This window comes from Aythya marila, assembly GCF_965140915.1.
Source record: "Aythya marila genome assembly, chromosome: 20".
In the NCBI taxonomy this organism is placed as follows: Eukaryota; Metazoa; Chordata; class Aves; order Anseriformes; family Anatidae; genus Aythya; species Aythya marila.
This window is the reverse complement of record NC_139061.1, coordinates 3,407,841-3,435,512: the sequence shown is the minus strand read 5'-3', so window position 1 is coordinate 3,435,512 and position 27,672 is coordinate 3,407,841. Positions and strand designations below refer to the sequence as shown.

The 27,672-nt window shown below is 46.5% G+C and overlaps 1 protein-coding gene across 1 annotated transcript in view; it reads left to right on the top strand.

Annotated features, from left to right (window-relative positions):
* The window catches only part of CLIP2 (CAP-Gly domain containing linker protein 2), an 80,326-nt gene that overhangs the window by 48,062 nt on the left and 4,592 nt on the right, over nucleotides 1–27,672 (top strand). Inside the window, exons 4-15 of the mRNA XM_082776616.1 lie at nucleotides 235–359; nucleotides 4,690–4,903; nucleotides 5,814–6,011; nucleotides 7,136–7,239; nucleotides 9,665–9,725; nucleotides 15,726–16,670; nucleotides 20,219–20,276; nucleotides 21,765–21,848; nucleotides 22,263–22,419; nucleotides 22,906–23,065; nucleotides 23,655–23,840; nucleotides 27,547–27,609. Of these exons, the coding sequence (XP_082632742.1) occupies nucleotides 235–359; nucleotides 4,690–4,903; nucleotides 5,814–6,011; nucleotides 7,136–7,239; nucleotides 9,665–9,725; nucleotides 15,726–16,670; nucleotides 20,219–20,276; nucleotides 21,765–21,848; nucleotides 22,263–22,419; nucleotides 22,906–23,065; nucleotides 23,655–23,840; nucleotides 27,547–27,609 (2,355 nt within the window). The remainder of the gene's footprint in view (nucleotides 1–234; nucleotides 360–4,689; nucleotides 4,904–5,813; nucleotides 6,012–7,135; nucleotides 7,240–9,664; nucleotides 9,726–15,725; nucleotides 16,671–20,218; nucleotides 20,277–21,764; nucleotides 21,849–22,262; nucleotides 22,420–22,905; nucleotides 23,066–23,654; nucleotides 23,841–27,546; nucleotides 27,610–27,672) is intronic.

Genomic DNA, 27,672 nt, shown 5'->3' with positions numbered 1-27,672 from the left:
ATCTTCCAGGCAGACACGTCCAGAAGCGGGAGATTTGCTTGTAGTTATTGGAGAGGCATCTTTGGTGCTAGGAGAACTTGACGTGAAAACTGCCTGTTCTGGTTTCATTAGATCTGAGTCAGGAAATGCTGATGATGGCTTTTTCCCTTTCTCTCTCCACATCTGTTCCGGCTTTAAGCGACTTGCAGTAATGCTAGCGTTGCTCTCTAACCCTCAGCATTTTACCTCTGACAGGTCGGTGGGACAAAGACGGGAGTTGTTCGCTACGTGGGAGAGACGGATTTTGCCAAAGGAGAGTGGTGCGGCGTGGAGCTGGATGAGCCCCTGGGGAAGAACGACGGGGCCGTGGCTGGTACCAGGTACTGGGCGCTCCCAGCACGGGGGTCCTGCGGGCCTCCTGCGGGGACTGGGTGCCAAACTCCTTCAGGTCTGGGAGGGAGAGTTGATATGTTGGGTTGGATGTTATAAATGGGGAGGAAGAGTCCAGTTTTGAGTCTTTTAAGCTTTGGACTAATTTTTCCAGGAGATAAAATAGAAGCCTCATTACCAGAGCATTTTGTAGCAGAATAAGGTAAGGTCTGTATGGAGAAAAGTACCCAGAGTGGCTGCAGGAAACAGGAGAGAGTAGAGGGAAGATACTAAATTGCACTGCACTTCAAATTTTTTGCTAGGAATGGGTTCTGTGATTGGATTAGGTCTGCTTTCTACCACACGTGTGCTTCATAAATAAACTTTCTTCTTGCACTGTATTTGAAATTGAGCCTGTCAGAACTATAGAGAATAAAGCTCTGACTTTTTTTCTGGCTTCTCTGACCTTTTTTTTTTTCTTTTCCTGGGAACAATTTTTCAAAGATCTGAAAGAACAATTGGTGGCCCTGGTCTGTTGTTGTAGGAATTCTGTAGTGCTACAGCTATCTGCTGATCGATCTCATCACCTCTGCCTCAATTGTACCTCCACTATTTTTGTTTCAAAACAGCCCTTGTTAGTGTCTAGAAAACTAGGCAGGGACACCTAGCAAGCTTTCTAAGAAGCTGTACTTCTTTTTGTGTAGAAGCTAGATAAGGGAATGACTCCCAGCCTCAGGTGTTTGAGTTTGGCGATGCTTAGACCTGAGTTATATAGCGGTGCTTTGGCCTTGGTTCCAGTACAGGTGGAACTGATTTCCTGTCCTTCACAAGTTCCTTACAGGGGAAATACAGCTGATTTCTCAGAGTTTCTTAAGGAAATCTTACATTAAGGTGAGATTGATCTTTGAAACTACTCAGGAACTGAGAGTTCTTCCATCGGTAGATCTCAGGTTCTGTAATAAAGGCTTCTGTGTTGAATCAGCCCCTTTTTGTCCAGCAGTCAAATGTTTTCATTTTAAATAAGAGAAACGCTGCCTTGTTCAATGTCAGGACAAGAAAGCAGTAAATGATTGGCAGCAGATGGCTGACTTCCAGCCTGTTCTCTAAAGAAAAGAACCAGAATATGTCATGGAGTGAAGCCAAGTCCCTGCTTTCTTTGTCACGCATGATAAAATATCTAAGCTTCATCTTCAGGGTGCAAAGAAATGATTTACTGTCTTTGTGCATGTGGAATGTGTGGAAGGCAGATGTGAGTGGTAAGGGTGCTCTCTCTGGCTCTTGTCCTCACACTTCTGTTGCTGTGTTCTGAAATCCCAACTTTTGAAAGTCATCTTTCTTCCGAAACCGCTACATCATGGTTTTATTTTGCTGTGGTGTGCACTGTGTCTGCAAGGCTCCCCTTTGGCATTTTATCAAGAACAGGAACAATTGATTCCCACAACAAGAATCAGGGAACAGGAGCAAATTCAGAGATTTTGATTAAATAGAGGAGATTGAAGGAAATCTGTACGGCATCCCTGCTTCTTGTGTCCGAGCTGATTACGCAGATCTCCTAGCAGCAGTGAATGTTAGCCAACTCAGCAGTGGTACGCAGGCACTGTCCTGCTAAGGTCTGTCCACACTGCATCTGGCTGCAGGTTTGCAGCACTGTCCCTCTCCATCCCTTGAGCCTTCATCTAACCTGATTTTTCTGCAGTGAAAACGCTTCTCTGGCAGCTAACAGCATGGACTGACTTCAACAGCAGGGTTCTGGAGGAAGGCCACCATACTAAAACCCACTCCCTTGGGCCACGCAGGCACCCCTCAGACAGTGCTCCCCACGTTTGCTATGGCCTTTCAGGATTCCTGGTACTGCCCTGAGTTTGTCCTGCTGGAATCAGTCTAGGAAGAGGCTGTCCAGGGCTCCGGAGGCTCTCTGCTTTGGTGGCTGTTGCCATCTAGTGAGCATATTTGGTCTGGCTGCTTACCACCAGTGCTCACTGCTGCAGTCGCTGTTACAGCAGAAGGGCTGGGTCCAAAGGCAGTCTGCTGTCCCTGAGTTGGTGGAGGCTGGTGGAAGGAGGGGAGGTGATGTGGGGGCAAATGAGCCAGCAAAGGACTCTGTCACCAGCTTTGCTGTCATAAGCTCTCCTGGTGAATTGGACCCTCGGAGTTTGAGGAGGGTCGCTCTGATTCTCCTGCAGGTTCAGCAAAGGGCTCCAGGACTGGATGTTCATCCAAGCAGGGATGAAGGGCCAAGGTTTCCTGAGCAACTTGTGGCTCTCTGATGGAGGCTGCCTATAGTAGCAGTGCCTGAGAGGACATCACTGTGTTTAGGCCCCTCTCCTGGCATCACATGGGTACTGCTGAGACACTGGGGTGTGCTGCATCTGCTGTTCTGTCTGCTTGGGAGAGTAGAGAAGTACTGGAGTGTATTGTTTTTTTTTTTTTTGTTGTTGTTGTTTTAAATCCACACGGCCAGACAAGTTCCACTTACTCATCTTAACTGATTCATATTAATCTTTACTTATTTTACTCTCCTCTGCCCCTGCTCTTATGGGAGCCTTTGCTCACAAAACTTTGACGTAGTTTGAAGCCTGTCAGTCATGGGCCTGGCACTTTGAAACAGACAAAAATAGTTTTTAAACTTTTCTGTGCTATTTCCCACCTGCAGTTTGCATCGCCATCACACCACCGCTTTCCTTTCCAGTTTCCTGGTCATGTGGGTGTAGGGCTCTGTAACACCCAGGTGAGAGCAGCTCTTGGGTTTCAAGCAGATGTTTCTGCTGCCAAGTGTTCTGGACCCAGTTCTTGTCTCTGAACTATACCAGTTAATTGCAACCACTTCCAACCACTAAAAGTAGGTGAGCTGACATAGCTTGAAGCAAGTTTGGACTTGATAAGAGCTGTGGATTGACTTTGATAGGCTTTGGATTGACTTACCCTTTGGTATGGTATAGCCACAAGTACCATTTTACGCTCAGGTCACTTAGACCTGCAGAAGGGGCTGTGCCATGCTGTTGGATTGCCTCTGAAGACTTCAGTTTGAAAACATGATGCTGAGGAATGCCTTGGCTGGTTTGCAAGAGGTCACACAGCTTTTCTACTTTAGGTCTCCATTCTGGAACAAGGTGAGCCTGTGATAGCCTTTCTAAACCCAGGAGCCTGTGTTGGCAGCAAGCAAAGGGGTCTAAGCGATTTTGGATTGTAGTATTTATTTATTTATTTATTTTTAAATGGAGCTGAGCAGGTGTTTGAAAAATTTATCACTCATCTGGGTGGAGGTGAGGCTCTTCTCTGGCCTTCCAAGCCTGTGATACAGCCAGGTGACTGCCAGCACTTACAAACTGAAGGCTTTTGGGATCCAGCTGCTTGCATCTGGAGAGAGAGCACTTGTGCTAGGAAAGCTGGGTTTGTCATTTATTCATTAGATTTTTTTTTTTTTTTTTTATGCTAACATAGGACAGGCTATTATATGGCCCAGTATTTTGTCCTAGCCTTGCTACTGAGGCTTTGAGAAAAAAAATCTTAAAGTAGAGAGTTTTGTGTTGGCTCTTCCATTGCCACAAAGGGGCATGATGCCTGGAGGCTGTCTGGGTTTACTTGCTGCAATGCAGCTGGCTAGCAATAGGTAGGCCCAAGCTCTAAGGGGGTTCCCAAGGTTTGACACTAAGTTTTGCTTATTTGTTTGTAGAAACATAATCATCAGGCTTGCTGCAGTTACCTGATACACCCTTTTGTTATGCTTGCCTCTTTTAAGTTTGTTTGCAGGGAACCAGTTCCCTTCCATCCTCCCCTCCATCCAGAGGGGATGGCACACACTGGAGTTTGGGATAATGGCATTTTTAGCTGCAAAGTTAGGAGGGGAGGAATGGCAGCTCTTGTTTTGGGAGGAAAAATGACCCATAGAATGTCCTACAGAGCTGTGTGATTTGTGCCTTTTTATTTGACACACTTTGCTATGTGGCTTTTTTGTAAAGCAGGGTAGAGAGCATAGCCATGCGGGTTTGGGGAAGGCTGTTTTGCTTCTGGAAGGAAGGAGTGTGTGCAGTCACTGTTTACATGCTGGATCCTTGTGCTATCTGGGCTACCAGCTGGGTCTTTCCTGGCAGCTCATCAAAGCGTGCCTGGCAATTATCTTGGGCTTCCCTTCTTAATCAGCACAAGCAAAAACATGGAGGTTGCCACTGCTCTAAGTGGCAGGAAAGGAGAATAATCCAGCCACTCGCATGAAGGAAGCAATGTCACAGCAAAGGGCAGAGATGAGCTGGGGTTGTGTTGCTTGGCAGTGCCGCTCTGCAAGGCTCTGACAAGGTGGATGCTGCAGCACCAGTGACTTGGAGTATCCCTCCTGTGTTACAGGTATTTCCAGTGCCCTCCCAAGTTTGGCCTCTTTGCTCCCATCCACAAGGTGATCCGGATCGGCTTCCCATCGACCAGCCCGGCCAAGGCCAAGAAGAGCAAACGGATGGCCATGGGGGTGTCTGCCTTAACCCACAGCCCCAGCAGCTCCTCCATTAGCTCCGTCAGCTCCGTGGCATCGTCCGTCGGGGGCCGGCCCAGCCGCAGCGGGCTGGTAAGTGGCTTGTCCCACAGACTGCAGCCTCCATCTGCTGAGGCCTGGTTCTGCAAACCTGGGAGGGTTGGAGTTGTATTCCAGCAGCTGCACTGGGCATGCAGCTTTTTTTTTTCTTTAAACAGATGCTGAGCAATTATGACCATTTAAAAAGTCCAAGGTGCTATTCGGAATGGGATGAACCTCAGCTCTGCTGTTAAGAGCAGGTTTTGTTACAAGATCCCTGCAAAACAATGCCATTGCTTCCTGCCCCATGTGTTTGCATCGCAGCGAGCTGTTCTGTTGAACAGCCGTGCCTTCCAGCTCCTGTAGTGACTGCGTTTTGCCATGAAGGGATGACTTTGTCCTGGATCACATGCCTTGTGCTTTGGAAGGTGCTCAAGAAGGCAGAGACCAGAGCAGGCAGCAATATTATTAAAAGCTCTAGCTCTGACGTAGCATGTGCTGCATAGCACCTGCAGTCATCCTGGCTGGGGAAGAGGGTGCAGTACCCAGTCCTGGGAGCAGATCCAGCCAGCCCGTACCAGCCTCCAACTGATATAATTCCTCCTCACTGAGCTCGCTGTTCGGGACTGCACTAGGCTGGGCATTGATAAAATGCATTTCAAAAGGCAGATGATACAATACGTGACAACCTTTGCTGACCTAATTCTCACCCCATGTCCTGTCCTTTGGGAAATTATTCTTCCATTGTAGTGCAGGAGAGCTATTGAGCTTGCAAGCAATGCACGCTCTTTTTGCAGACTCATTAACACGACTTGTAGGGTACAGAGCTGTACTGCCAGCTCTGGGCAGCATAATAAATAATCAGTAGATGAGGTATATTTCAGATTTGACAGGGGACTTTAAGGTATTCTAGACTGGGGAGGACACAACCTTACTTCTGCCTCTTTCTAACTCCATTCTCCAGCTGACAGAGACCTCCTCACGTTATGCCCGAAAAATCTCTGGCACCACAGCTCTGCAGGAGGCACTGAAGGAGAAGCAGCAGCACATCGAGCAGCTGCTGGCAGAGCGTGACCTGGAGCGGGCTGAAGTTGCCAAAGCCACCAGCCACATCTGCGAGGTGGAGAAGGAGATTGCCATCATGAAGGCCCAACACGAGCAGGTAGGAGGTAGTGTGGCTTCCTCGCTGGAAGTTTCAGGTCATGATAACACTTTCCCTGTGCTGCAGCTACCTAATTTGGAAGCTGGGCTCTGAATTTCTGTCTTTTTTTGTGGAGATTGCTTAACACACCACGCAGGAAGCCGAGGCTGTTTCTCCATTCCTGCGAGTGGGATGTGCTCTCTTCTTCCCCAGGAAAGAGCAGAAAAAGGGCTGTGCCAGACAAAGGGCTGGTAATAGTCTGTGTCTGGTGGATCAATACATCTGAATGCTGAAATGCAGGTGGAAAGCAAACTCAGTCCCCTTGGCCGCCCACTCTGGCCTTGGCCGTGACTGCATTGCAGTGTTTTTGATGCTATCAGACACTGCTGAGGACACCAGCTCAGTTCCTGCACGTCACTACTTTCCTACCAGAGGGGGATGCTTCGATCGCATTAACGGAGTCATCAATCACAAGGAAAACAGGCTGATTGTGTTAGCATTTTGGTTTTTCCACAAGGATTTAGATAGATGGTATTTTATCCACTTGAGTGTTTAAAGAAAAGAGTTACAGGTTTATGCTATTCATCAACGTATGGCTCTTTAACCACTGCTCTTGCCGTGAATTCCTTGCTCGTGTTTATAAACCCAGTGCAGCTACCAGGGAGTAGGGGTGATGCTGTGCATCTCCGTGTGTTGGGCCACACCTGCCTGTCAGAAACAGGGGAAAAATTTGGCAAATCAACAGCAAGCTGAAGTTTTCCTTGTGTAAAATATTTCCCAGTAATTAACAGTAACAAATGAATTCATGCAATTCTGAAATGACTCTCGCTTTGTGACCAGGGCAGAACTGGATCTGGCAACCTTGAGTCAGGTTTCCAAAACTGTTCAGGCTTGAAGTGCTTAAATCTGATCAGAGCTGGATTATCCAAAGTGTTCAAGGTGCTGAAACACAGATCAGACTTACAGCTGGTGGAGATTGAGCAATTTTTGGTACTTATACTGGGCTTTTTGGAAAATCCACCTTCTTACAATAGCAACCTCTGAAACATCAGAACCTTCTGTTCTCTTGTTCCAATCCTTTTTTAAACAACTCTGAACTTCAGACATGGTTAACTTTTGTGACTTGGGCCCTTTTTTCACTGCAGTATGTCACAGAGGCAGAGGGAAACCTCCAGCGGGCACGAGCACTGGTGGATGGAATGCAAAAGGAGAAGATCGAACTGCTGAACCAGCTGGAAGAAGAGAAGAGGTAAAACAGGAGTGAATGGGTGTGGGGGAGCTGAAATCATGGGGGAGATGAAGCTTGTACCCAAGAACATCAGTCGTGTGATCTAAGGAGAGAAAAAAGTGACTAGGAGGGTCATCTTTGGATCTCTTTCCATATTTCAAATATGCTGTGCTCCTCTGTCTTGGCCACTGCAGCCTGCCTGCATGGAGGAAAAGGTGGTGCTGCTTCAAGTAACAAGTTCAGAACAAGGTTGCTGTAGTTGCACATCTGGCATGACCCTTATTTAGGGATGGGCATCCAGTACGGTGACTTCTCCCACTTGCTGACAGACTGCTGCTGATCACAAACAAACAAGGAAATATTTCTAGGTAGTCTCATACATTCCTGTCTTAAGGTTCTTAGAAGCCACTCAATGCCATATCATCCTGTGCGGTTGCTGGGAGCTGATTTTTGTGATGTGAACAATATCAGGGTTTTTCAATGTGCTCTGCTGAACCTGCCCCCTGGTGCAAAGTGACTGAAAGGCAGGAGACAAACAGCCAGGACAGCTCATGCTTGGCACGGTGGCAGCTCTGCTTCTCTGCCAAAAGATGTTGCATGGTCGGACCCGCTTCCCTGCCAAATGCATGTAGTGCTTCAGACAAAAGACATTATCAGCTTCCATTCCTGATTATGACTCCATGCTGCTGGCACTCCTGTGAGGACCCTGGTAAATATTTGACAGGCTGCTTGCATGGCCAAGGGCATTTGACAATGCCAATGTTGCACTGACAATACAGTGTGGGCATCGTTTCTATAGACCGCTGCCAGTTGAAGACCAGATAGCTGCAGTCTCCTGCTGGGCAGTGGAGTTACTGAGGGTTTCCAACCTTCTTCCCTGGTTTTTGGTTCCTGACAGAGCAGGGAGAAGCAGCATTATCAGCCTGAAAGAACGGAGGGTTCTGGTAACACCAGTAATTTTGGAATTTTGTACCATAACCAGCCTGAGCCATGTCACTGTGTAAACTGAACTCCCTCAGTAAAGAGGGGACTTGGATATCAACAAGGAGCAAAGCCTTGCCTTCAGGTGTTCTGGGTTAAAGATGCAGTATATATATTAAAAAAAAAAAAAAAAAGTATTGAATTATAAAGAGAACTCTGCAGGCTGGGCAATCCCAGGTCCCCACACTTTCTCTACAGCGTGGCTTTGCTAAAGACAGTTTCTTTCCCCATCTATTTGTTGAGATGTTAATCTTGCAGACGTTCCTCCTGAGGAAGGCAAGTCACACCGCAGTATGGCCTTGCCATTGTGTGATTCGCTGCCTCCCCACGTCCCAGAGGCCCCATCTGTGTGTGTACGATGATGCATACATTTCCTTTTTGGATAAGAGTGAAGATCTGCTTGTCATTTTTGGAGGCCAATTGCTCCATATATATAATTGAACTCTCCGGTGGGAATGGAAAAACATTTCTGTGTATTAAGTAACTGGGGGAAAAAAAAATGAAAATGGTGTTGGTTTCAATTGAACGATGCTCCCTGAAGATGAGTTGTTCTTTCGTGCACAAGTCTCCCTGTTCCCTGGGTAGGCAGCTCACTTTCCCAGCTCCAGGAGGCCCTTTAACCCAAGACAGCTGAGCTATTTCCTAAATATCAACAGATGCCTCCTCTAATTAGAGGAGGTTTAGACAAGGAAGCTTGTTTATGAAGTTAGATACGTACACCCACAGCTATTTTTATCTGTAACTGAATCAGAGTCCTTACATCTGGCTACCAGTGCAACATCCTCATTATTGCCTTTTTTAATCAGTAAAGAGAACAAAGAGGGATGAGTTTAGCAGGAGATTGAATTACTCTGAACAGAAAATCCAATCAAGATACAGGCTTTGCAAAAGACTCTGAGGCACTTTTGAGTTCGTGCGTGGGGCTTTATGCGGATTTATGCGTGGTTGACCTGTGCAGCCTCTGAAGGTTTTTCTGCCAAGGTAGCTCACCATTTCCATGTTGTGGCAACAAGAAGCATTGCTCACCCTCTGCCAAGAAGGCAGAGGCTTTGATTCCCCTGGAATATTTTGTATGGACCATTTGCGTTTGGCACAGGAATTGCCTGGTGCTCTGCTGTGAGATAACAGGGTCTAAGTAAAACAGAGAAAACTGTTTGTGCCTTCACTGTTTTCAGGATCCTGGTGTCAATGAACAGCAGTTGTGCTTGCTGAGAAATAGTACAGCAGGAACAGCGGGTCTGGGAGCGTGTACCTTGCAAGAAGGCAAATGCTCACTATGCGTAGGCTTGCTTAACTGTCTTGCTCCTTGTATCTTGATGTTTAGCTTCTGCAGAGCTGTTTTTATGTAAAAAATTGCATTTTTTTCTCAGCTTTTTGTTGTGCAGGGGAGGCCCATGTGCAATGGCTGCCTGTAGGTGGGATGCTAATCTGAGTGTCACTGATCACTCTCTCTCCCCTTCCCCAGGAAAGTGGAGGACTTGCAGTTCCGTGTGGAGGAAGAATCCATAACGAAGGGAGATTTGGAGGTAAGCACCCTCACCAAAACTTGTGTGTTGCATGTGTGGCCTTACATTAGTAATTTCTGCCACCTTTTGTTCAACTCTGAACAATGCAGTTCCTTTAGTGATGGCTGCAGACCTGCTGCAAATACTGTGGTGTAAATTTAGGATCGTTCTCTGGTATGTTGCGTGATCCCTTGTAATGTTGGGAGATGTCTAGAATTAACCTCAGCCAGCCAGCCTGGCTTTGAATATTGCCGTAAGTTGCCAAGCAGTGTTAAAAACTGATTGTCTGAATGCATTTTAACATATGTTTTTCCACTGGAGAAGTGATTTGACTGCTCAGTCACTGTCCCTGCAGTGTCCTGTTAGAGGTTAACAGGCACGTGCAGTCTCTCAGGTGAGAGATGCTATTCCATTCGAGCCCAACGCCATGTATTGTATGACCTGCAGTATCCCTCATGTGGAGTCCTCTACCCATGGGGTTTGACACTGGAATACCCTTTTGTTTGGAAAGGCTGGTGGTCTGAGCAGTGCTGCTCAAATGGTGTTGTGTCAACTGGAAGTGGTGTTAGAAGCTGGTCCTGAGCACGAAACTTTTCAGTGCAAAGAAGAAAAATGAAATACTTCTGTTAAAGCAAGGCTCTGCTCTACCTGTGTGAATTGTGGGATTTCCCTTATCTTTAGCTAGAGTACTAGGTTAGTAACAGAAAAATCAAAGGACCTGTATCAATCATATATCAGGCCAGGAAAACATGAAAACTAGGCAGTGGGGCTTGTTGCTGTGGCTTTGAACCTCTTGTTTTAAACCTCTCCTCTTTATCCAGAAGTTAAAGCAGAGTCATGTGTGGGACAGGGTATAAATCAGCAATGTGCTGATAGCAAACCGTTGCTAAGGGCAAGTACAGTTTCTGTCTAGTCAGTGAGTACCAAAGCAGGTTTCTGTTGATTCCTGAGTTTAGATGGTCAGCTTCCCCCAGGGCTTTAGAGAAGGGAGATTGATCCATCAATCCCTTTGAAATAAGTGAATTATCCCTGTATAAGCTTTAGGTGTTTAAGACTAGTTGTGGAGTAATGGCAACAGAGCCAGGGTTAGGTAGCAGGTATAGGGGTTTTGTTTTTGAAAAAAAACCCTACATGTTCTAGCAAGATGTTAAGCTGCTGTGACTGCAGGTCCCAAACTGGGGATAGATCTGATTTTTAGCGGGTTTAGAAAGGAGCTGCTGTGCAATGAGGATGTAACCAAGCTTCTTGCAGGCTGACAGGTTCTGTCCCAGCTTCCACCTTCTGCTCAGAGGAACAAATACCTTCTTGAGAAAGGGTCATGGAGCAGCTTGGTTTTGGGACAATCCAAAGAAATGAGGGTTTCCCCAGGGGTCCAGCACCAGTGGCATTGTAGGAGGGTTTGGCTGTGGTCAGTGTTTACATCCTGTCCTGTCTGATTTGGATGCTCAGACTGGACGATTGTCCTGCTGGAGTTAATTCTCACCTTCCTGGTTCGTTGTGGAGATGGTTGGGATTTCCAGAAACAAGTAATTCACTTAGCAGATCTCTCTCCTTGGAAGGCAGGGTGGTAAGTGCTCCTTCCCATAGCAGTATGTTTCCTGGGAAATAGGTGTTCTGACATCCTCCTGGTAGTCACTACAAAGCCAGCAGCTGCCAGCACAGCTCCTCGCATCCCTAGTTAGAGATGAATTAACCACCGAAATATCAAAAGCTAAACCCAGTGATGGTTGTCTCCCCACTTAGGGTCTTGCAGCCCTCTTACACCGGGACCCAGTCAGAGTACTGGGAGCTGAGTGGTGTCTTGCCCCAGTTGCTCACCAGAGACTGTTCATAGTGCCCCTGTGGGAGGCAGTTAAAGGCCATACCAGGCATGCTGGTAAGAAAATATCCCCTTCTCCATGGATCTAGGGTTTCCCTGTAGGACAGTATCTTCCTTGACACTCGGATTAGATTTGGAATTCTTCAGACTTTGGAGGTATGGATCCAGTACTTGGACCTTTGGAAAAGATGAAGGAGCTGTGCATTTAGCCTTGAAATGTAGTCATGAACTCGACCTTCTCGGTCCTGGTTGGCAGTGCTGTTGCTGAAGTACCTTGGAAGGTGGAAAGCAATGACAGAAAAGGGGCTGGGGACGACATGACTTGTATGAAAAGCTTTTTATGGTAGAAGGCTTGTTATGGGAAACATTAATCTCATCAAGGAACAGCCTTATGGTATCTGTGTGGTACCTTGCACACCAGTGGGTAATCTAACTTGAGGCTGATAGCAAGAAGTAACCCTAAAATTCAGATCCAAGCTTCCTCAAAGTGCAGGGACACTCTGGATTTGAGAATGAGTCATGTTGATGAGGAAAATCAATTTGCATAAAATATGAAATAACACAGGACTTCAATGAAAACCTTAAATACAGCTATATTTAGATCAACTGTTTTACAGTCTTTAATTTTCTTCCCTGATTTTTCTCCTCTATTTTGATATGCTTTTCCAGACTTGGAAAAGGCCAGGATTGGTAGATACTGAGCAAGAATACCAGGTGGAGCTGGGGTAGCTTGATTGGGAACTTGAGTGCCAATCTCAGGAATCTTGAGAAAGTCTTTTTGGGAGAGTCAGAGATTAGTTTTGTAATAGGTTGGCATCTTCAGGTAGCTTATATCTGACATGCCGCCACCAGTTAAGGTAATTTCAAAAGTATACATTGCTGAAATTTCACTTGGGAATTCTGGGCAAGTATAAATTGATGAAAATTCATTAGTGTTAACAGAATAATTATCCCTGTAAATAAAATCAAGCCTGGAGCTCCATCTTAGGATGTAGATCTTGAGCTGTGTAGAGAAGGGGAGAAGCTACTCAGTACAAAATTAAATTTTCTTAATTTTCTTTAATTAGCATGCATTCAATCAACTTCTGCATTATGTGATTATTATTTGTGATTATGTGATATTATTTGGGGTGTTTGATGTTTGGGTTCTAGAGACCACATCTTTTTCTTCCTTTGGGGGTCCAATGGACCACAAAATGTGGAGTAGTCTGAATATATCTGATAGGCGATCTTTACCTTCTGTGAATGCATGTGAAGTTATATATTTCAGGCCATAAGAGAAACATTTTTGGTTTTTTTGTTTTTTACAAAGTTCAGTTCCTATCAGTTTTAGACAACTAGCTAAAACTTGGTTCAAAAAAAAAAAAAAAAAAAAAAAAACAACCACTCCTGATCTGGTTCCAGTGGAAAGAGCAAAAAGCAATTAATTGTATGGAAAATTAAAAGTTTAAAAAATAAAAATTAAAAAAAATCCAGTTCTGGTCAGGTTGGTTTGTTTTTTTTTGGGGGGAGGTCCAGTTTAATTGAAAGGAATATATTGATTTATTAAGCTAAAAAAAAAAAAAAATCGGCTTTTTTGCATGCATATTTCCCATGTATTCCCCTCTTTTATTTATGGGGAATTTTATGATATTACAGTGGCCACTGTGGATTCCTGAAGTTTGCCACCAACTACCAGTATTTGGTACTTCTGCTTTAAAGGGGAAGAGTCCTGAAGCACTGCACTGAGTCAATGCTCTGGGATTTGGGCAGGTTATATAAACGTGTGTGTAGCTTACTCATCTGTTTTGCTGGCTTTTAAGTTGTCTTTTGTATGGGGCTATTAGTCTTTGTTTAACATCACTTTGAAATTCATAGCAGTCCTCTTCAAACCTGAAGCACTGATTTATATAGCAGTGTGGGATCTAATATTTTTTTATTTACTTCCAGTGCAGCGTATCTGTGGTTTTAGCAACCTGCTGTGTGCAGTATGACCTGCTTTTTTTCCACCTAGTGCGGGGTTCAAGCTGTCTCCGGAGCAAAAAGAGGAGGGGAACTTGAGAGCCTTTTCAGTCTGCCTTGGGATTTTTCTTGAGGAGAATGGAGAATCCCTGCAAGGTCTTTGCAGGAGAATCCTTGCAAGGTCTTTGCATTCTCTGATGTGGTGCAAGGGCCTTGTACTGGTGGTCTGCAGCGGTGGAAGCTTTGCTTTTTAGGAAGTATGTTCGGTACAGCGTTGATGCAAGAAAACAGTGAAGCAGCTTCTTAATGCAGTGGGATGTTTTCCCTGCACAGATCCTACTTTCTTGTGAATAGCCTCTGTGAGTACCACGTAAAATCCCGTGGTGATCACTTTCTGTTTGGATTTTTCCTGCTTGTTTGGATCTTTATTCTCCTCCTGTTGTGAACTGCCTTTCCTTGTCCTGTACACTGAAGATGATGTTGCAGCCTTCTCTTTCCCTCTCCTCTCCTCTCTCTCTCCCCTCCCTCCCCTTTCCCATCTCCACTGTTCTTCTTTTTTCCCCATGTGTGACCAGACTCAGACGCAGTTGGAGCATGCCCGAATACGGGAGCTCGAGCAGAGCCTGCTGTTTGAGAAGGCACAGGCTGAAAAACTCCTCAGAGAATTAGAGGACACCAGGGTAATCCGCCCCCACTTGCCCTGCCTGCAGAGCGGCTTCTTCCCCGTGCTGATGCTCATGACGCCTTGCTTTGGGTTTCTTTTTTGGTTTGTGTTGTTGATTGGTTTTGGCTTGAATTTAGGCTTCCCTGGTTTTTGTTTGGTTTGATTTTTATTTGCTCTCTCTCTCCTGGACGTGATAGCACTACATATTTCCTAGCTTTGCTGCTTGTGGGGAGGATTCATTTCTCAGACTGAGTTTGCTTCTCTGCCCCATGCCACCATTTGACCCATGAGCTCTTCACAACTCATCCTTCAGTTAACATGCCGGAATAATACCTGCAACCCTGCACAATTCATTCTGCCTAGAGGCTCTCCGAGGCTGCGATAGGAAATAACATTGCAATCAGCATTCCCTGTGCCCCCACTCCAGCCATGGGAGCTGCGACTTGAGGATAGCAGCGGTGAGTCCAGGTGGAGCAGCTCTGATCCTCAGCCACGCTGAGCCAGCAGCAGGACGTGCTGCCTGTGTGAAATGTGTGCCCAGTCCTAAAAGCAGCCCCATGTGGGGAAAAAAAGCTTTCTCATGCTGTTGTTGTGCAGTGTGGGAAGCAGCAAACTTGCTCTGGTGAGCCTGCTTCTCAGCAATGGATTTGTTAGAGTTTGCGGAAAACGCAAATGTGAGGTTTTTCCAAAGGGCTAAGTGGTGTGAACGCCCCTGTGCCCATCTAAAAGCAAAACCACCCAGCCTCCTGGGCTGGTGGTTAGCGGGGAAAATGGCAAATGAAATGGAATTGATCGCTTGTGTTTTGACACTGGAAGATTCACTTCATTTCTTGGTTTCTTCTGCCTTTTTCTAATATTTCACCCAGTCAAATCTCCTCTTCTCTATCCATCACCGCAGCACGCTGACCTCCCTGTGACCAGCAGGTAGTTCAGCCCCGTTAGGCTGTGTTCAGACTGTCAGGCGCCAACCCACAGACCTTATGCTCAGTGTTAACCATGGCTAGATTTATTGTCTTGCATCCTCTAGCCTTCTGTGTCATTTTTACTTTGCTAATAAACTCTAACAAGTACTCATATGTAAAATCCCTTCTCCTTTTTACACCAGGGTAAACAAATCACACCGCAGGTGTGGGGTCTGTAGGCTGAGGATTGCTGAGCACGAAAGGAAACACAATATGTTTAATGCTGGTTTCAATGCTTGTGATACTCCTGCATGTGCAGTCACATTTCCTCTGTGCATCATCTGGCAAGATGCCTGGCCTGGAAATATAATGGCCTTTCGGGACATTATTTTTCATAAACTGCTGTTGCTGCTCTCTAGCAAATTTCAAGGGTTATTTCAAAGGTATGTGTTTCTCTCTTGAAAATAAGAGGTTTGTATTCAAAAAAACAAATTGTAACTGGCACAAAGGCATAGCAGTCAGTTCTAATTACCCTGGTGCAAAACTGTACTCGGATTGGAGGGTGCTGGGTTTTCTTTTTCTTTGAACCTTGACTAATGTACTTTGGATTTACTTCCGCTGAGGCACGTTTACTAAAGGGAAGAGTACAGCAATGAGAGCTGGGGACTGACTTTGTCTTCTCTGTCACGTTGCAGCTAACCACGGTAGCGGAGAAGTCCAGAATCCTGCAGCTGGAGGAGGAGCTGAGCCTCAGGCGCAGCGAGGTGGACGAGCTCCGGCAGTGCCTGAGGAGCTCTCACCAGGCAGAGGCTCCCGAGCATCACCTCGGCTTGCAGTCAGAGGCTCTTCGGTTACGTGATCAGCTGCTGTCTGCCAACAAGGAGCACCAGAAGGAGAGCAGCCAGCTAAAGGAGAAGTACGAGAAGACACTGAAGAAGTACCAGCAGGAGATGGAGAAGCTGAAAGCCGTCAATGAGAAGTATTCACAAGAAATCGTTGACCTCAAGCATAAGGTTCAGCAAGCCACTAACGAGAACATGGGGCTCATGGACAACTGGAAGTCCAAGCTGGACACGTTAGCTTCTGACCACCAGAAGTCTCTGGAGGACCTCAAAGCCACACTGAACACTGGCCCCGACACCCAGCACAAGGAGATCGTGGAACTGAAGGCAGTGGTGGAGAGTATAAAGATGGAGCACCAGCTTGAGCTGGAGAACCTGAAAGCAAAGCACGACATTGAGACAGCTGTTCATATAAAGGAGAAAGAGAGCCTCAAACTGAAGCTGCAGGAGGCTGTGGATGAAGTGGAAAAAAGCAACAGCGACTGGAAAATGCAACTGGAAACCAAAAGCAATCAGCACCTTCTTGAGCTCCAAGATATGAAGGACAAGTGTCGAGATGCGGAGCTGAGGGTGCATGAACTGGAGAAACTCCACAGTGAATATAAAGACCAGACACAAGCAATAGCTTTCTTGAAAGAGCAGATTTCTTTAGCTGAGAAGAAGATGTTGGACTATGAAACGCTACAGAAAACAGAAGCCCAGAGCAAACAGGAGATCCACAGACTGCAGGAAAAAGTGCTTGTCTTAGAGAACAAGCTGCAGTCCATGGAAGCCCTGCATCCTTCTCAGCATGCAAATGTATGCTTTTCGGGTCACTTTGCTTATTTGTTATCACTGTTAGTAACACTTCCTGGGGGTAGGGCTCAGCTGCGGTCCTGTGCAACTCACTGAGGCTTCTGTGCCTCAGAGTATTTGGATGTTTTTAATCTCCATTGGTAATGCTTTTTCCGCAGAGCATCTCCATGCTGAGGGTTTCTTCCCATTCTAGAAAGCCAGTACAGTGGCACGGGTAGAAAAGTGAGAGTCAAGAGAAGCAAGTGGGCCACATCTGGGTTTGAGGCCACGTTAGTTCTGTGGCAGCAGAATAGGTTTGGTAGAGGCAGACTCATTCTGAGCAAGCAGCATTCTTAGCTCAAAAAGCATCAGTTCTGCAATGTCTGCTGTCCTCCGAGGAGCTGCAGCAGCCTCGGTGTATTATCAAGCAAAGCCCTGTAGGGGTAGGTGGAGGACAGGGTGGAAGAAGAGGCATTGCCCATGCTGAGAGAGTGTAGGGCTTGCTCAGCACGTGGAGCATGATTTGAGAGCCTCAGTTAGGGGGGCTGAGCTGATGGCAGGTGTGTGCCAGCAGTGTGGCCTCGCAGCATATTAAAGAGACAGGGAAATGCTGCCTGTGAGGATTGCAGCGGAAATGCTGCTAGCAAGGGTCAGGGAAATAAAATACCTCATTGAATGAGAGTCCTGAGCCTCCCAGGGAAGGCTAGAATAAAAGCAGTAGTAATATAAAGAGGTCAATTTATTTTTTTGTGACCCTTGTGTGGTTTTGAGACTTTTTTTGATTGTAAGCCATGGGATGTGATCCTGGCTTTGTGGTGTGGCAGAGGGGCACGTGTTTGTTTGTAGCTCACTCACATCCTCCGCTCTAGAGTGAAGCAGGGAGATGGCCACTCCTGGCTCCAGACCGGACCCCTCTTTGTGTTTGGCTTTTGCATGAGAAATGAGCTAAAAGACAAGTTGCAAGTTGGCTCCGTGGGGATGAGGAAAATGAAAACGAGCCATGAAATGTGCATGATCTGAGAATACTCATTTGGTGCCTGTCCCTGGGGACACAGCCTGTTCCATGTCAAGGTGTCAGTGAAGTGAACACAATGCCTGTGTTTAATTCTCCAACATGAGCAGTCCCACTGAAACCAGGCGCACTGCGAGGCAGCAAAGTCAAGCCCACGAATTACTGTTGGCCAAGTCAGAGCTTCGTGCCTGCAAAGAGACGTGCTCATCTGGCTGCGAGAGGAAAGCCTGAGGAGGGATCTACAGCATTAGTGGTGGTTCAGGGGTTGCTCAACATATTTCCTCTAGTAAAGAGTCATGAACAATAAGTACAGCTGTGGCCCTGGGAGAAGTGGGTTGTTATTACAAGACATCACATATTATAGCCAAGATTTAAACAAGAATGAATGTAAAAGAAGAAACCGGAGGCTTGTTCCAGAGCCATTTAAATAAATGAGAGGGCTCTGGGGGACTTTATTGGTGTTGGATTAGAACCAGGGAGTCTTGAAATAATTATTTTAAGTGTGTGTCAATTAAAATGGGGAAAACATGGGAAGAAATGCATGGGTGAAAGCTTTTGAGTGTCACAGGGTAAATCCTATTTTAAAAAGTCTTAGCTAATTTAATGTGACTCTAGTACTAACTATCCAAACATTTTAAGCAAACTAATGTGTCTTGTGATTGAATGTGCCTTCTATCCTTCAAGTGAGAGCCATAACTCTGGTTCCAAAGAGCAGTTAAATAACTTTCTGTACCAGAAGTACATCAGGCAGGATATTTCTCCCCGCTTTGGGTGTGCTCCTGTTCCTGCTAAAGCCATATCCTGCAGCACACGCAAGCTCCTGGGGCCTGGCCTCGGGGCTTTCAGCAGCGGTGGCCGCAGCAGCTGCTGGATGGGAACCATGTGCTCAGGTCCCAAAGAAGGCTGCTGGCCCTGAAGAGGCTTCAAGTGCTGAATTTTAGCCTCTGCAGTGGGAAGTTTGGGTTTTAATCACTGCTGTCAGCTGTTGGAAGACATGGGCTGGTAGTTGCGTGGTACCAAAATTGGACAGGTACCAAAATTTCTTGCTGATGGCGTACCTGAATCTGTCTTGAGATGAAGCCTGGAATTTAGGAAATGTCTGTTAGGTAATTGTGTGTAGCTAAATGGAGCTTTAGGGCAGAAACTGTTTGATGCAGGGAGAAGTTACCCTGATGGGGGCAGAGGTAAAGTCTCCTGGGATGGGTCAGATCTCCCTTGTGTTGGGGATCGTGCAGTGGCCACCCTCTCCAGGGTGTTTGGGATTCCCCTGGGATCTTCTAGCTGCTTGCACTGGCTCTGGAGAGATGTGGTGTAGGATTTTGTGGGAAAAGAAGAAATGGGAAGGGATGCAAATGACAGGTTCCCCAACTGGATGACAGCCTGTGCTTCTGGACTGAAACCAACGTCCCTGAGAGCGCACTCACATCTTATTGGTGATGTGGCTTGGTCCCTGTGGAGCCTGGGCATAGTTTGATGCCATTTGTCTTGCGTTCTCATGGGACTGTCACTTTAGAGCAGGAAGGCAGTTTTTGTGTCCTTCCTGAGGTTTTCAACAACGCTGAGTGAATGCCTGTGGGGTTTTTATTGGCGTTGTTAACGTTGCAGGCAGCGTGATTCCGTTGGCAGCCTTGTGGAGCTGGGCCTGTGAGCTTCACGTGCAGGGAACCTGCAGGTAGTGCTGAATTACTCCAAATGTCCACCTAACGAGGTGTATTTGCACCTGATGAGAAGAGAAGGAGATCTGTTTTCCATGTTCAATCCTCACTGAGATGATAGTTAAGATGGAGATCCTCAAACCTTGTTTTGGAAGGGGGAGCTTGCAGCGTTGGTGACAGCTCATGAACAGTCATCCTAAAGAGTGTGTTTTATGGAGAGGTGCTGGATTAGGAGACTAAAATACAAATATACCTGCATTGCTGGCTGAGTCAAGCTGTATTTCCAAGGCTGTGAGCTCTTAAGTCACACTTAGTGCACTGTGAGCAAAGGAGGAGAAGACAGTCCTCTATCTGGACCAGCATTTGCTTTTAATCAGTGTTACTCGTTATCTATTAGTTATTATCTTATCAACACTTCATTACTGTTTTTACAAGTTTGGATGCGGTTAGTCAAGAATTTCCTCAGCATCTAAAGAATCTGAAAGGTCTCAAGATGAATGCTGAGGAGCACTTGCAGCCTTTGGTGGGCTGAATGTTGGCCATCAGGAGGCCGGTCCGTACCGGAGCAGCTCTGCCATCGCTCTGGGCATGTGGAAGCTGGAACCGGAGCTTGGGGGGGGGGGGGGGGAAGTCTGAGCCCTCCTCCTTTTGGGGTGAATCTCACTGCTGTGATCATTCAGCTCTTGCTTGCGGGCACTCTCAGATTATGGCTGTTTACTTTCAGTAGTACCCAACTGTAGAAGCAGCTCCACAAAAGTCTTTGTTTCCCACTAAGAAGGATGTAAAACACCTGAACTCAGGTGCCAGGTAGAATTCTGCTTGGATGGGGCTTTGTGGCTCTTGGTTTTGCTTTGAATCTTTGGGCTAAGGGCTGTTTTACCTTTCATGTTTTATATTTATTTCAGATGATTGAAACTAATGACATTTCAGAAGAAAAGATAAGGATGAAGCAGACCATGGAAGGTATGACACGGTTCTGTTTGTCCTGGAGCACCCTGTTCTAGGGACCCTTCCTCTGACTTTCTGCTCCTGCAGGCACAGCTGTGTGAAAGGGGTTTAGGAAGTCATTTCATCTCCTATTTTGCTGCATGGCATTTGTTGTCTGGCTCTTTCCTGCTGTCTAAACTGAGCAAATGTACAGGACGGGATGTTTTTGGTGTTGTACACTCACCATGTAGGTGGTGCAGGTTGGAGACAGACCTGGAGAAATGGGCACACTCCGTCCCATCAGGGATTTTACAGCAGGTAAAATGCAGTCACTAAATGTAATTTACAGCTGTAACCCCTAATCCGAGCAACAGCAGGCCTGGCAAGATTACAGCTGCATGGCCCTGGCAGTCTCTGGACCCTCTCTCTTGGGAGTGATGTGCTGCCACATTGCTGTGGGTGGCTTGGGTCTTGTCCTCCGTGGAGGGTCTGGGGCTGATGTGAGGTGCTCCCAGGTCACATCTTCCCTTGTTCATTCCCAGGGGACTCATGTCTCCTTATTCCTTATTTCCTTAGGATTGCTTTTAGCAGAGAAGCCTTTCTAGTGTAGATCACAAAGGTGATGTTAAACCACTAACCTGTCACTTCTTTTCAAATGTGACTCATGGAGTCGTAGCTTTCTCTCAGTTATGCACCTTTGAGGAGTCCATTCTCTGCACAGCCCTTTCTGAAGTCCTGCTGAGGATGTGCAATCTAAACAGATCACTGTGGCTCTCCCAGTAACTTAGATTTTACCTGGTAGGAATTAGGTTAGTTTGAGTGTTTCTCCAGTTTTGTGAATTCAGACGTGGTGCTTAGTCCTATTTCCATACGCTGCTAGTGCTTGCTATATATTAGTGTCTCCCATCGCTGGTTTTGCAGGTACAGGATGATGTATAAGTTGTACAAAGTTGTATGCTGGTTGACAAGGGATTGTGCCTCACGAGGGCAGAACGTAACCAGGTCCATCAGCCACTGCTCTTAAAATGCCCGCTCAGTTCATGCTCATTCACTGAATGAACTACGTAAAGGATGTACTTTAAAAACAGACTAGAGCCTTAAAAGCATCATGCTTCAGAACTACAGCTGAGTGTGGAAATACTGTTCCAGATTTAAAAAAAAATAAAAAATAAAATAAAAAAAATCCTATGAAACAGTGTCTGCCTTCCAGTGCAGTAGGTAACACAAGGAAATGTGCTGAAAGGTTTTTTGTTATTTTTTTTCCTGGGTGTGTTTTTATTGAAGTGTCATTCTTATTTATTTTTTCCCATTGTGTTTGCTTTCTTAATCCTGTCCAACCCAGCCTCCTAGCCATGTATCCTGCCTGCTAATGCCTGTATAGGGTGAGAGGCAGTGAGCAATGCCCCTGTCACACCTCCTGTCTGGCACTATGCTCCCTGACCGTACCCCATGCTCCATACCTTCCTGACTTGCTCGGTGTTTTGCAGGCTTCTAATCTCCCTTTTTCTTTTCATTCACTTAAAGACCTCCAAGACAAGCTGAGCAAACGAGACAAAGAGGTGTCATCGCTCGTGTCCCAGACTGAAACCCTAAGGGCCCAAGTAAGTGGTAAGTTTCCCTAATCCAGTGCTGGTGGGAGCAAGGCGTTTCTCTGCTCGTCCTTTGTACTTGCGTTAATAAGGGGCCAGGTGCTCAAACAGGCAGGGGTAAGGCATGACACTGCCTGCCTGTTAGTGGGCATCATTGCTAAGAATTTGTTCAGGGGTTTCAGTCCTTGAAGAGAACAAATCCAGCAGAAGACATTAGTATCAAGTGAGGAGGGGTTTGGGCTCACTGAACGTCAAAAACTGAAAGAAATGGAGCTGGGTGTGTTGTTTCTGAGATCTCTACTTAAGCAGAGCCAGATCCAGAGCTTACCAGGCTTGTGTTTGTAGAAGTGGGAATTGGGGAAGGCAGAAAGTAGAAATGTGAGTAAAGAAATAAGCAACCTTTCTTCCTCCCCATATCCTTGTCTTCTCTTAGCTTTGGAAAATAAATGCAAAATTGCAGAAAAGAAGGCAGATACAGTGTTAAAAGAAAAGAAGAGGTTGGAAGGTGAGCTGGAAGCCTTGACCAAGAAAACACACGATGCTTCGGGGCAGCTGGTCCTGATTAGCCAGGAGCTGCTCAAGAAGGAAAGGTTGGTGTGAGGGTCTGAGGAATGGGGGGTGGGTGGGTGGGTGGTATGCGTGTTCAGAGTCCTGTAACTTGCCCCAAAAGAAATCTCCTGGTTGAACTGCTGAAATCCAGCCCCCAGTTTTCCTGTTCATGAGGGAATGTGGTTAAAAGTAGGGACAATTGATTACAGGAGGGATTGCCCTTTCACTGCTCATCGGGAGCTGCAAGATGCAGCTCAGTGCCCATGTGGGTGCTGAATATCATCTACCAGTCAGCTGAGCTGGCTGCTGCCCTGCTGTGAAACGTGGTGCCTGTGGGGGTCCCAGGCTCTTCAAAGCTGGCACAAAAAGGGGGAGAGGAGATCTGGAGCCCCTGTAGGAGTTGGGATGGGTTTGCTGGCTCGCCTTTCCTGGGGTTTGTAGCAAAGGTGAAGGGGAGCCTGGCAGGACTCTGGTGCTAGTGCTGTGCAGCCTCTGGAGATGTCTTCACCTCTTTCTGCTTCTTCCAGGAGCCTGAATGAGCTGAGAGCACTCTTACTGGAGGCAAACCGGCACTCACCGGGGCCAGAGCGGGACCTGAGCCGGGAGGTGCACAAAGCAGAGTGGCGGCTGAAGGAGCAGAAGCTCAAAGATGACATCAAAGGGCTGCGAGAGAAACTGGTCGTGCTGGTGAGAGCATCAAAACCAACCCCTCCTGGCTTTGGCTGGGGGTTTGGAGGGGTTCTGTGCTGTTCTGGGAGGATTTTAGCACTTCACCTTTACTCCAGGTTATGAGGCTTGCTGTCTTTACTAGTGAGCTGCTGACGGGAGCTTCCATGCCTCTACCAGTGAGCTGTGGCCTGGCCTAGCAGCATCTCATTAAGCAATGAAATGTCCATCTGTACTCCGCTGTTTCCCTGTTCCCACATATTTTAGATCCATGGCTAAAGAGGGCTAAAATCTTTGGCATAAATTGAAAGCCAGTCAGTTTTCCCCATATTGCTTATTCCTAGATCAGAAGATGTGTAAAACAACGTCCTCTAATTCCAGTGTACTTCAGTGGCCTCCAGTGGTTGAAACGTGAATAATTTGAACTCTGTTGGGAATAAATTGGAGCTTCTGCTGGTTGCATTTGATATGATTGCCTTTAGAGCTGTGCTCTGCCCCCATCTACTGTTGAAATCAAAACATGGTTATATTCGCTACTGCAGATTTGTGCTCTGTTTTGTTTCTGTGGTTATAGTTTTTTTATCTGAAGCTTTTTTTCTCGTTTTATAAGGACAAGGAAAAATCAGTAACGGATCAGAGGCGATACTCCCTGATCGACCCCTCCTCGGAGTCAGAAGTGATCCGGCTGCAGCACCGGCTGGTCAGCACGGAGGATGTGCTGCGCAACGCGCTGGAGCAGGGCCACCAGATGGAGAAGCTCATGGAAGCAATGAGGCTTTCCTCAGAGAAAGCACAGGTAGAGCACTCATTTCCCAGGTCACTCAGCCCTTGGCACTCATCTGTCCTGAGCAACCCCCTGAGATCCCTCCCTGTGCTGTAGGAGGTGATGCGGACAGCTGGTTTTTTGTTTTGTTTTTTCCCTTTGGCTAGAAGCAGCCTGGCAAGACTTCCTTCTCTCAGATGTTGTTTAAAACTAACAAAAGCCTTGCTAGTTGGTAATTACAGATCCTTTTGTACTCTGTAAGAACGGCTGCTAGAAGTGGTGTTTTGAGGAAGGTTGCAGTGTGAGTAACTGTTCTCTGTGTAGTGATGTGGTGGCTGCACACCTCTGCACTACAGGCACAAATCTCCTGAAGGATTTCGGGGAGAATTAAATTCACCCAGACAGGGCTGCATTTCCTTGCCCATGAACAATGGAAGAAAGTTTATATACAGGTTTTGCCATCTCTCTTTGAGAGAGGTAATGGTCCAAGGTACTCTCTGGGATGTGCTGTAATTGTTTCCAAACAGCTGTCTGAAGAGAGAAATATTTCTTTTTTTTTTTTTTTTTTTTTGGATTTCAAAACAAAATAAATTGCAAGCAGTCATCAGGAAAGTTTCTTAAGTGTCCTTATTCTTCCTATGCTGTCTGTAACTTCCATACTATAAGTGGTCTGAAGGACAATGAGTGTTCCTTTAGACCACTTACAGTACAGAAGTTAAGCATTTCTGCCATATCTGTTCCTTGAGAGGATTGTCTTGCAGTCCTTAAGCACAAACTTCAGAGGTGACTCTGGGAACATGTTTTCCGTTTCTTTTATGAGCTCCTGGAGGCATCTGTATCTGATCTAAGTTTGCTGCTGTACCATTAATGTTCCTGTTCTCTTCCTGACTTACTCTAGTATTCCCTTGCTTCTTCTGAGAAAAGCAAAACTGCTTCTATTGTTGCCTTGCATCCTTCTTTGTGAAAATGAAGGCTGCAAATAAACTGACTCTTCACGTTTGGCCTCTTCTATCTCGTACCTGTGGTGTCCAAGCCCTGACTGATTCCTCCTGTGAAGTGACCTGCCCCTCGTGCCAAGCTTTTAGCTTCATGTCTTTTTTTTTTTTTCCTCTTCCAGTTGTATTTTCTCTTGTCTGCAATCAGGTCATGGCTCTCAGAGGCCAGATACAGAGTGCTCCTCTGATACTTTCTCACTTAAATTCTGAGCTGGAAAACTTCTTTCTTGTGCAGTAATGAGCTACAGTTTGGGCAGACACCTTGGAATAGTACAGAACAAGCCAGTAGGCAAGGAGAATGGGCAGAGAGTTTGTTTTACCTAGTGTAGGTGGGAGTTGGGGGGGGTAACCTTGGGGTATCGTGTCCCCTCCTCTCACCATCTTCCATACAGTTAGGGGGCTCTCCAAACAGCTGCCTGCATGGAGGAGAGCACAAGGTAGAAGCTGCAGCCCTGAAAGCTCTGCTGTCTCAGCTGCAGACGGGCTCTTGATATCCCGCGGTGCAGCAGCTGTCTGCCAGCACCAGACAGGACAGCTGTAGTCGTGATGACAAGTATGTGGCAGTCCAAGACATGCTATAATCCTGTCAGTACCCCAGAGTTACTTTAGCTTCTCCTGTAATTGCTATGTGTCAAATGAAAATGCATCGTGACAACCTCATCTGTTGTAAGCTATGGGAGGGGCAGGAGAAGTTGTTCTCTGTTTGCTTTAATGCTGAGTCCCTTGAGAACAGGAAATCCTCCTGTTCACATTCCTGTCTCCAGAGGTGGTGCAGGTGGTAATTATTCTTTCCCCAGTTGTAGAAAATAACTAATCTTAAATAAAGTGAATTGGAATGGACCTTATGAGGTCAGCTAATCTATCCCCGGTATTACTTTGATACTTTCATGCTGAAGAAATCCTGGAGATACGACAAGATAGCATTATGCTTTCAACTACAAACTGCGGTATCAAGAGACAGAGAGGGGATTATTGAGGGAAGTTAAGCTTCAAACTTCTATTGATGTCAGATTTTTAAAGTGCCTAAGTTACAAGGAAGTCTGGATCAAAGCTCTCTGGTTTCAGTGTGATGTCTGATCATCCTTTCCCCTATAAAGGGGAGTTGTTAACCAGGGGCTTTTGGGCTGAGCCTGGGGACATTGCTGGCCTAAAGAGATCGTGGCACAGTGGTTTGGGAACTGGTGTTTCTTCTCTAGAAGCCACATCTCTGCTCTAACCCATTCTGCACCACCTTCTGACCTCCTGTCTCCTCTCTGCCAGCAGCAGCTGTTGCCCAGGGCTCTGGCTTGGCATTGCTCTCCCTTTGTCTGCAAAGCTTTCACAGCGTGCTCAAGGAGGAAATCTCTAATTACCACAAGCTGCTGCTGCTCTCCCTTTGCAGGCTTAGTCAGCCACTGCTCTGCAGCCCTTGATGTGCATGGCTGGCCTTGCTATTACACAAGGAGGTGCAGGAGCTGAGAGAGCATAATGGCACTGTATGTCTTCGTCTCATTGTCAGCTAATTGCTGCCTTGCTGTTTCTATGTCTGCAGCTGCGAAGTATTTGTCCTGTAATAGAGGAAGAGGAGCTTTTTGCTCTCCATGTCTTGGGAGACCCTGATCTTGCAGCTTTGCAGGAAATGACAAGGATTTGGCACTCAGACCTTTTTCTGAGAGAACTTGTAGCGATTGTGCAGGGAGCTTTTTTATTTAATTTGGAGCAAATTACACCACTTTGTGTTCATTATCGTGATCATGTACCGAGACCAAATTTCAGACCTGTTTCCTGGCACCTGAAAGCTGCTCAGTGTGCAGGTTGGGTGTGCTGCAGGCAAGGTCGGATGTGTTGCTTTGCACAAGGCCTGTATTTCCCCCTGGCCATGGGTGCAGTACCCCAAGGCACTCAGACCAGTGGCATCACTCTTCATCCATCCAGGCAAGCAGTGCAGGCTCTCAACGCAAAGCTCAGTTTGTCTCTGTCTGGTTTTCCTGCTCACCTAACCCTCAGTTCTGTAGAGTTGATTATGCACCTTCATGGTCAAAGCAAGAACAGTAGCTGGGACTCCCATATGATAGGTTTTAAAATGTGATGGGTTTTAAACCTTGCAGTCCTGTCTCTCCATAACTTCTGGTTTTGCTGTCACCAGCAATTCGCCAACTGTGAATCTGATTACTGAGACCCAAGCAACTGACATCTGGCATGCTGTGTCTTCAAGCTGCAGCTTTCTTCCCTTGTTTGTGCTGGTTGTGCTGTCATTTTGAAGCTGAAGGGCTCCATATTATCCCTGCTAAAGAAACATTATAAATGTTTAAAGTTCTTGTGCTTTCTAAAGATAGAACAGCTTGTCCTGGCTGCCAGACTTGTCCCCAGAGATGGGAAACGGGGGATGGCAAACGTCCTTTTTGCTGCTGTGATGTTCCCTGTGCTGTGTTTTGCAGCTAATGCTGCCCTTGGCTGATGGTTTGTTTACCAGGATTTAAGAGTCAGAAGTGAAGAGCCAATCTGTGTCCGTGTAGGAACGCGGGGGATATTTTATAGCTGGGAAGGACACAATCCCCCACGTGGGGATTGGGCCAGGATGCGGAGATCAGGAAATTTCTTGCCAAAATTGATGTGGGATTTTTGCAATCCCCTTTCCTTGCATGGAGTGGCCGCTGAGTGTTGGGCTGCTAAGGGAGGAGAAGGCGGTCTTGCCAGACCTCAGCCCTCGTAGGCAAACACTAGGCTGTCTCTCTTCAGTAAACATTGTCTGTTTACTTTTGCAGACTGTTGGAAATTCTGGGTCTGCTAATGGGATTCACCAGCAGGATAAATCCCACAAACAAGAGGTAAGCTCTAAGCAGAATGTTGTTTAACACTGTGACTGCTCGATGTGATTTCTTGCCTGTTGT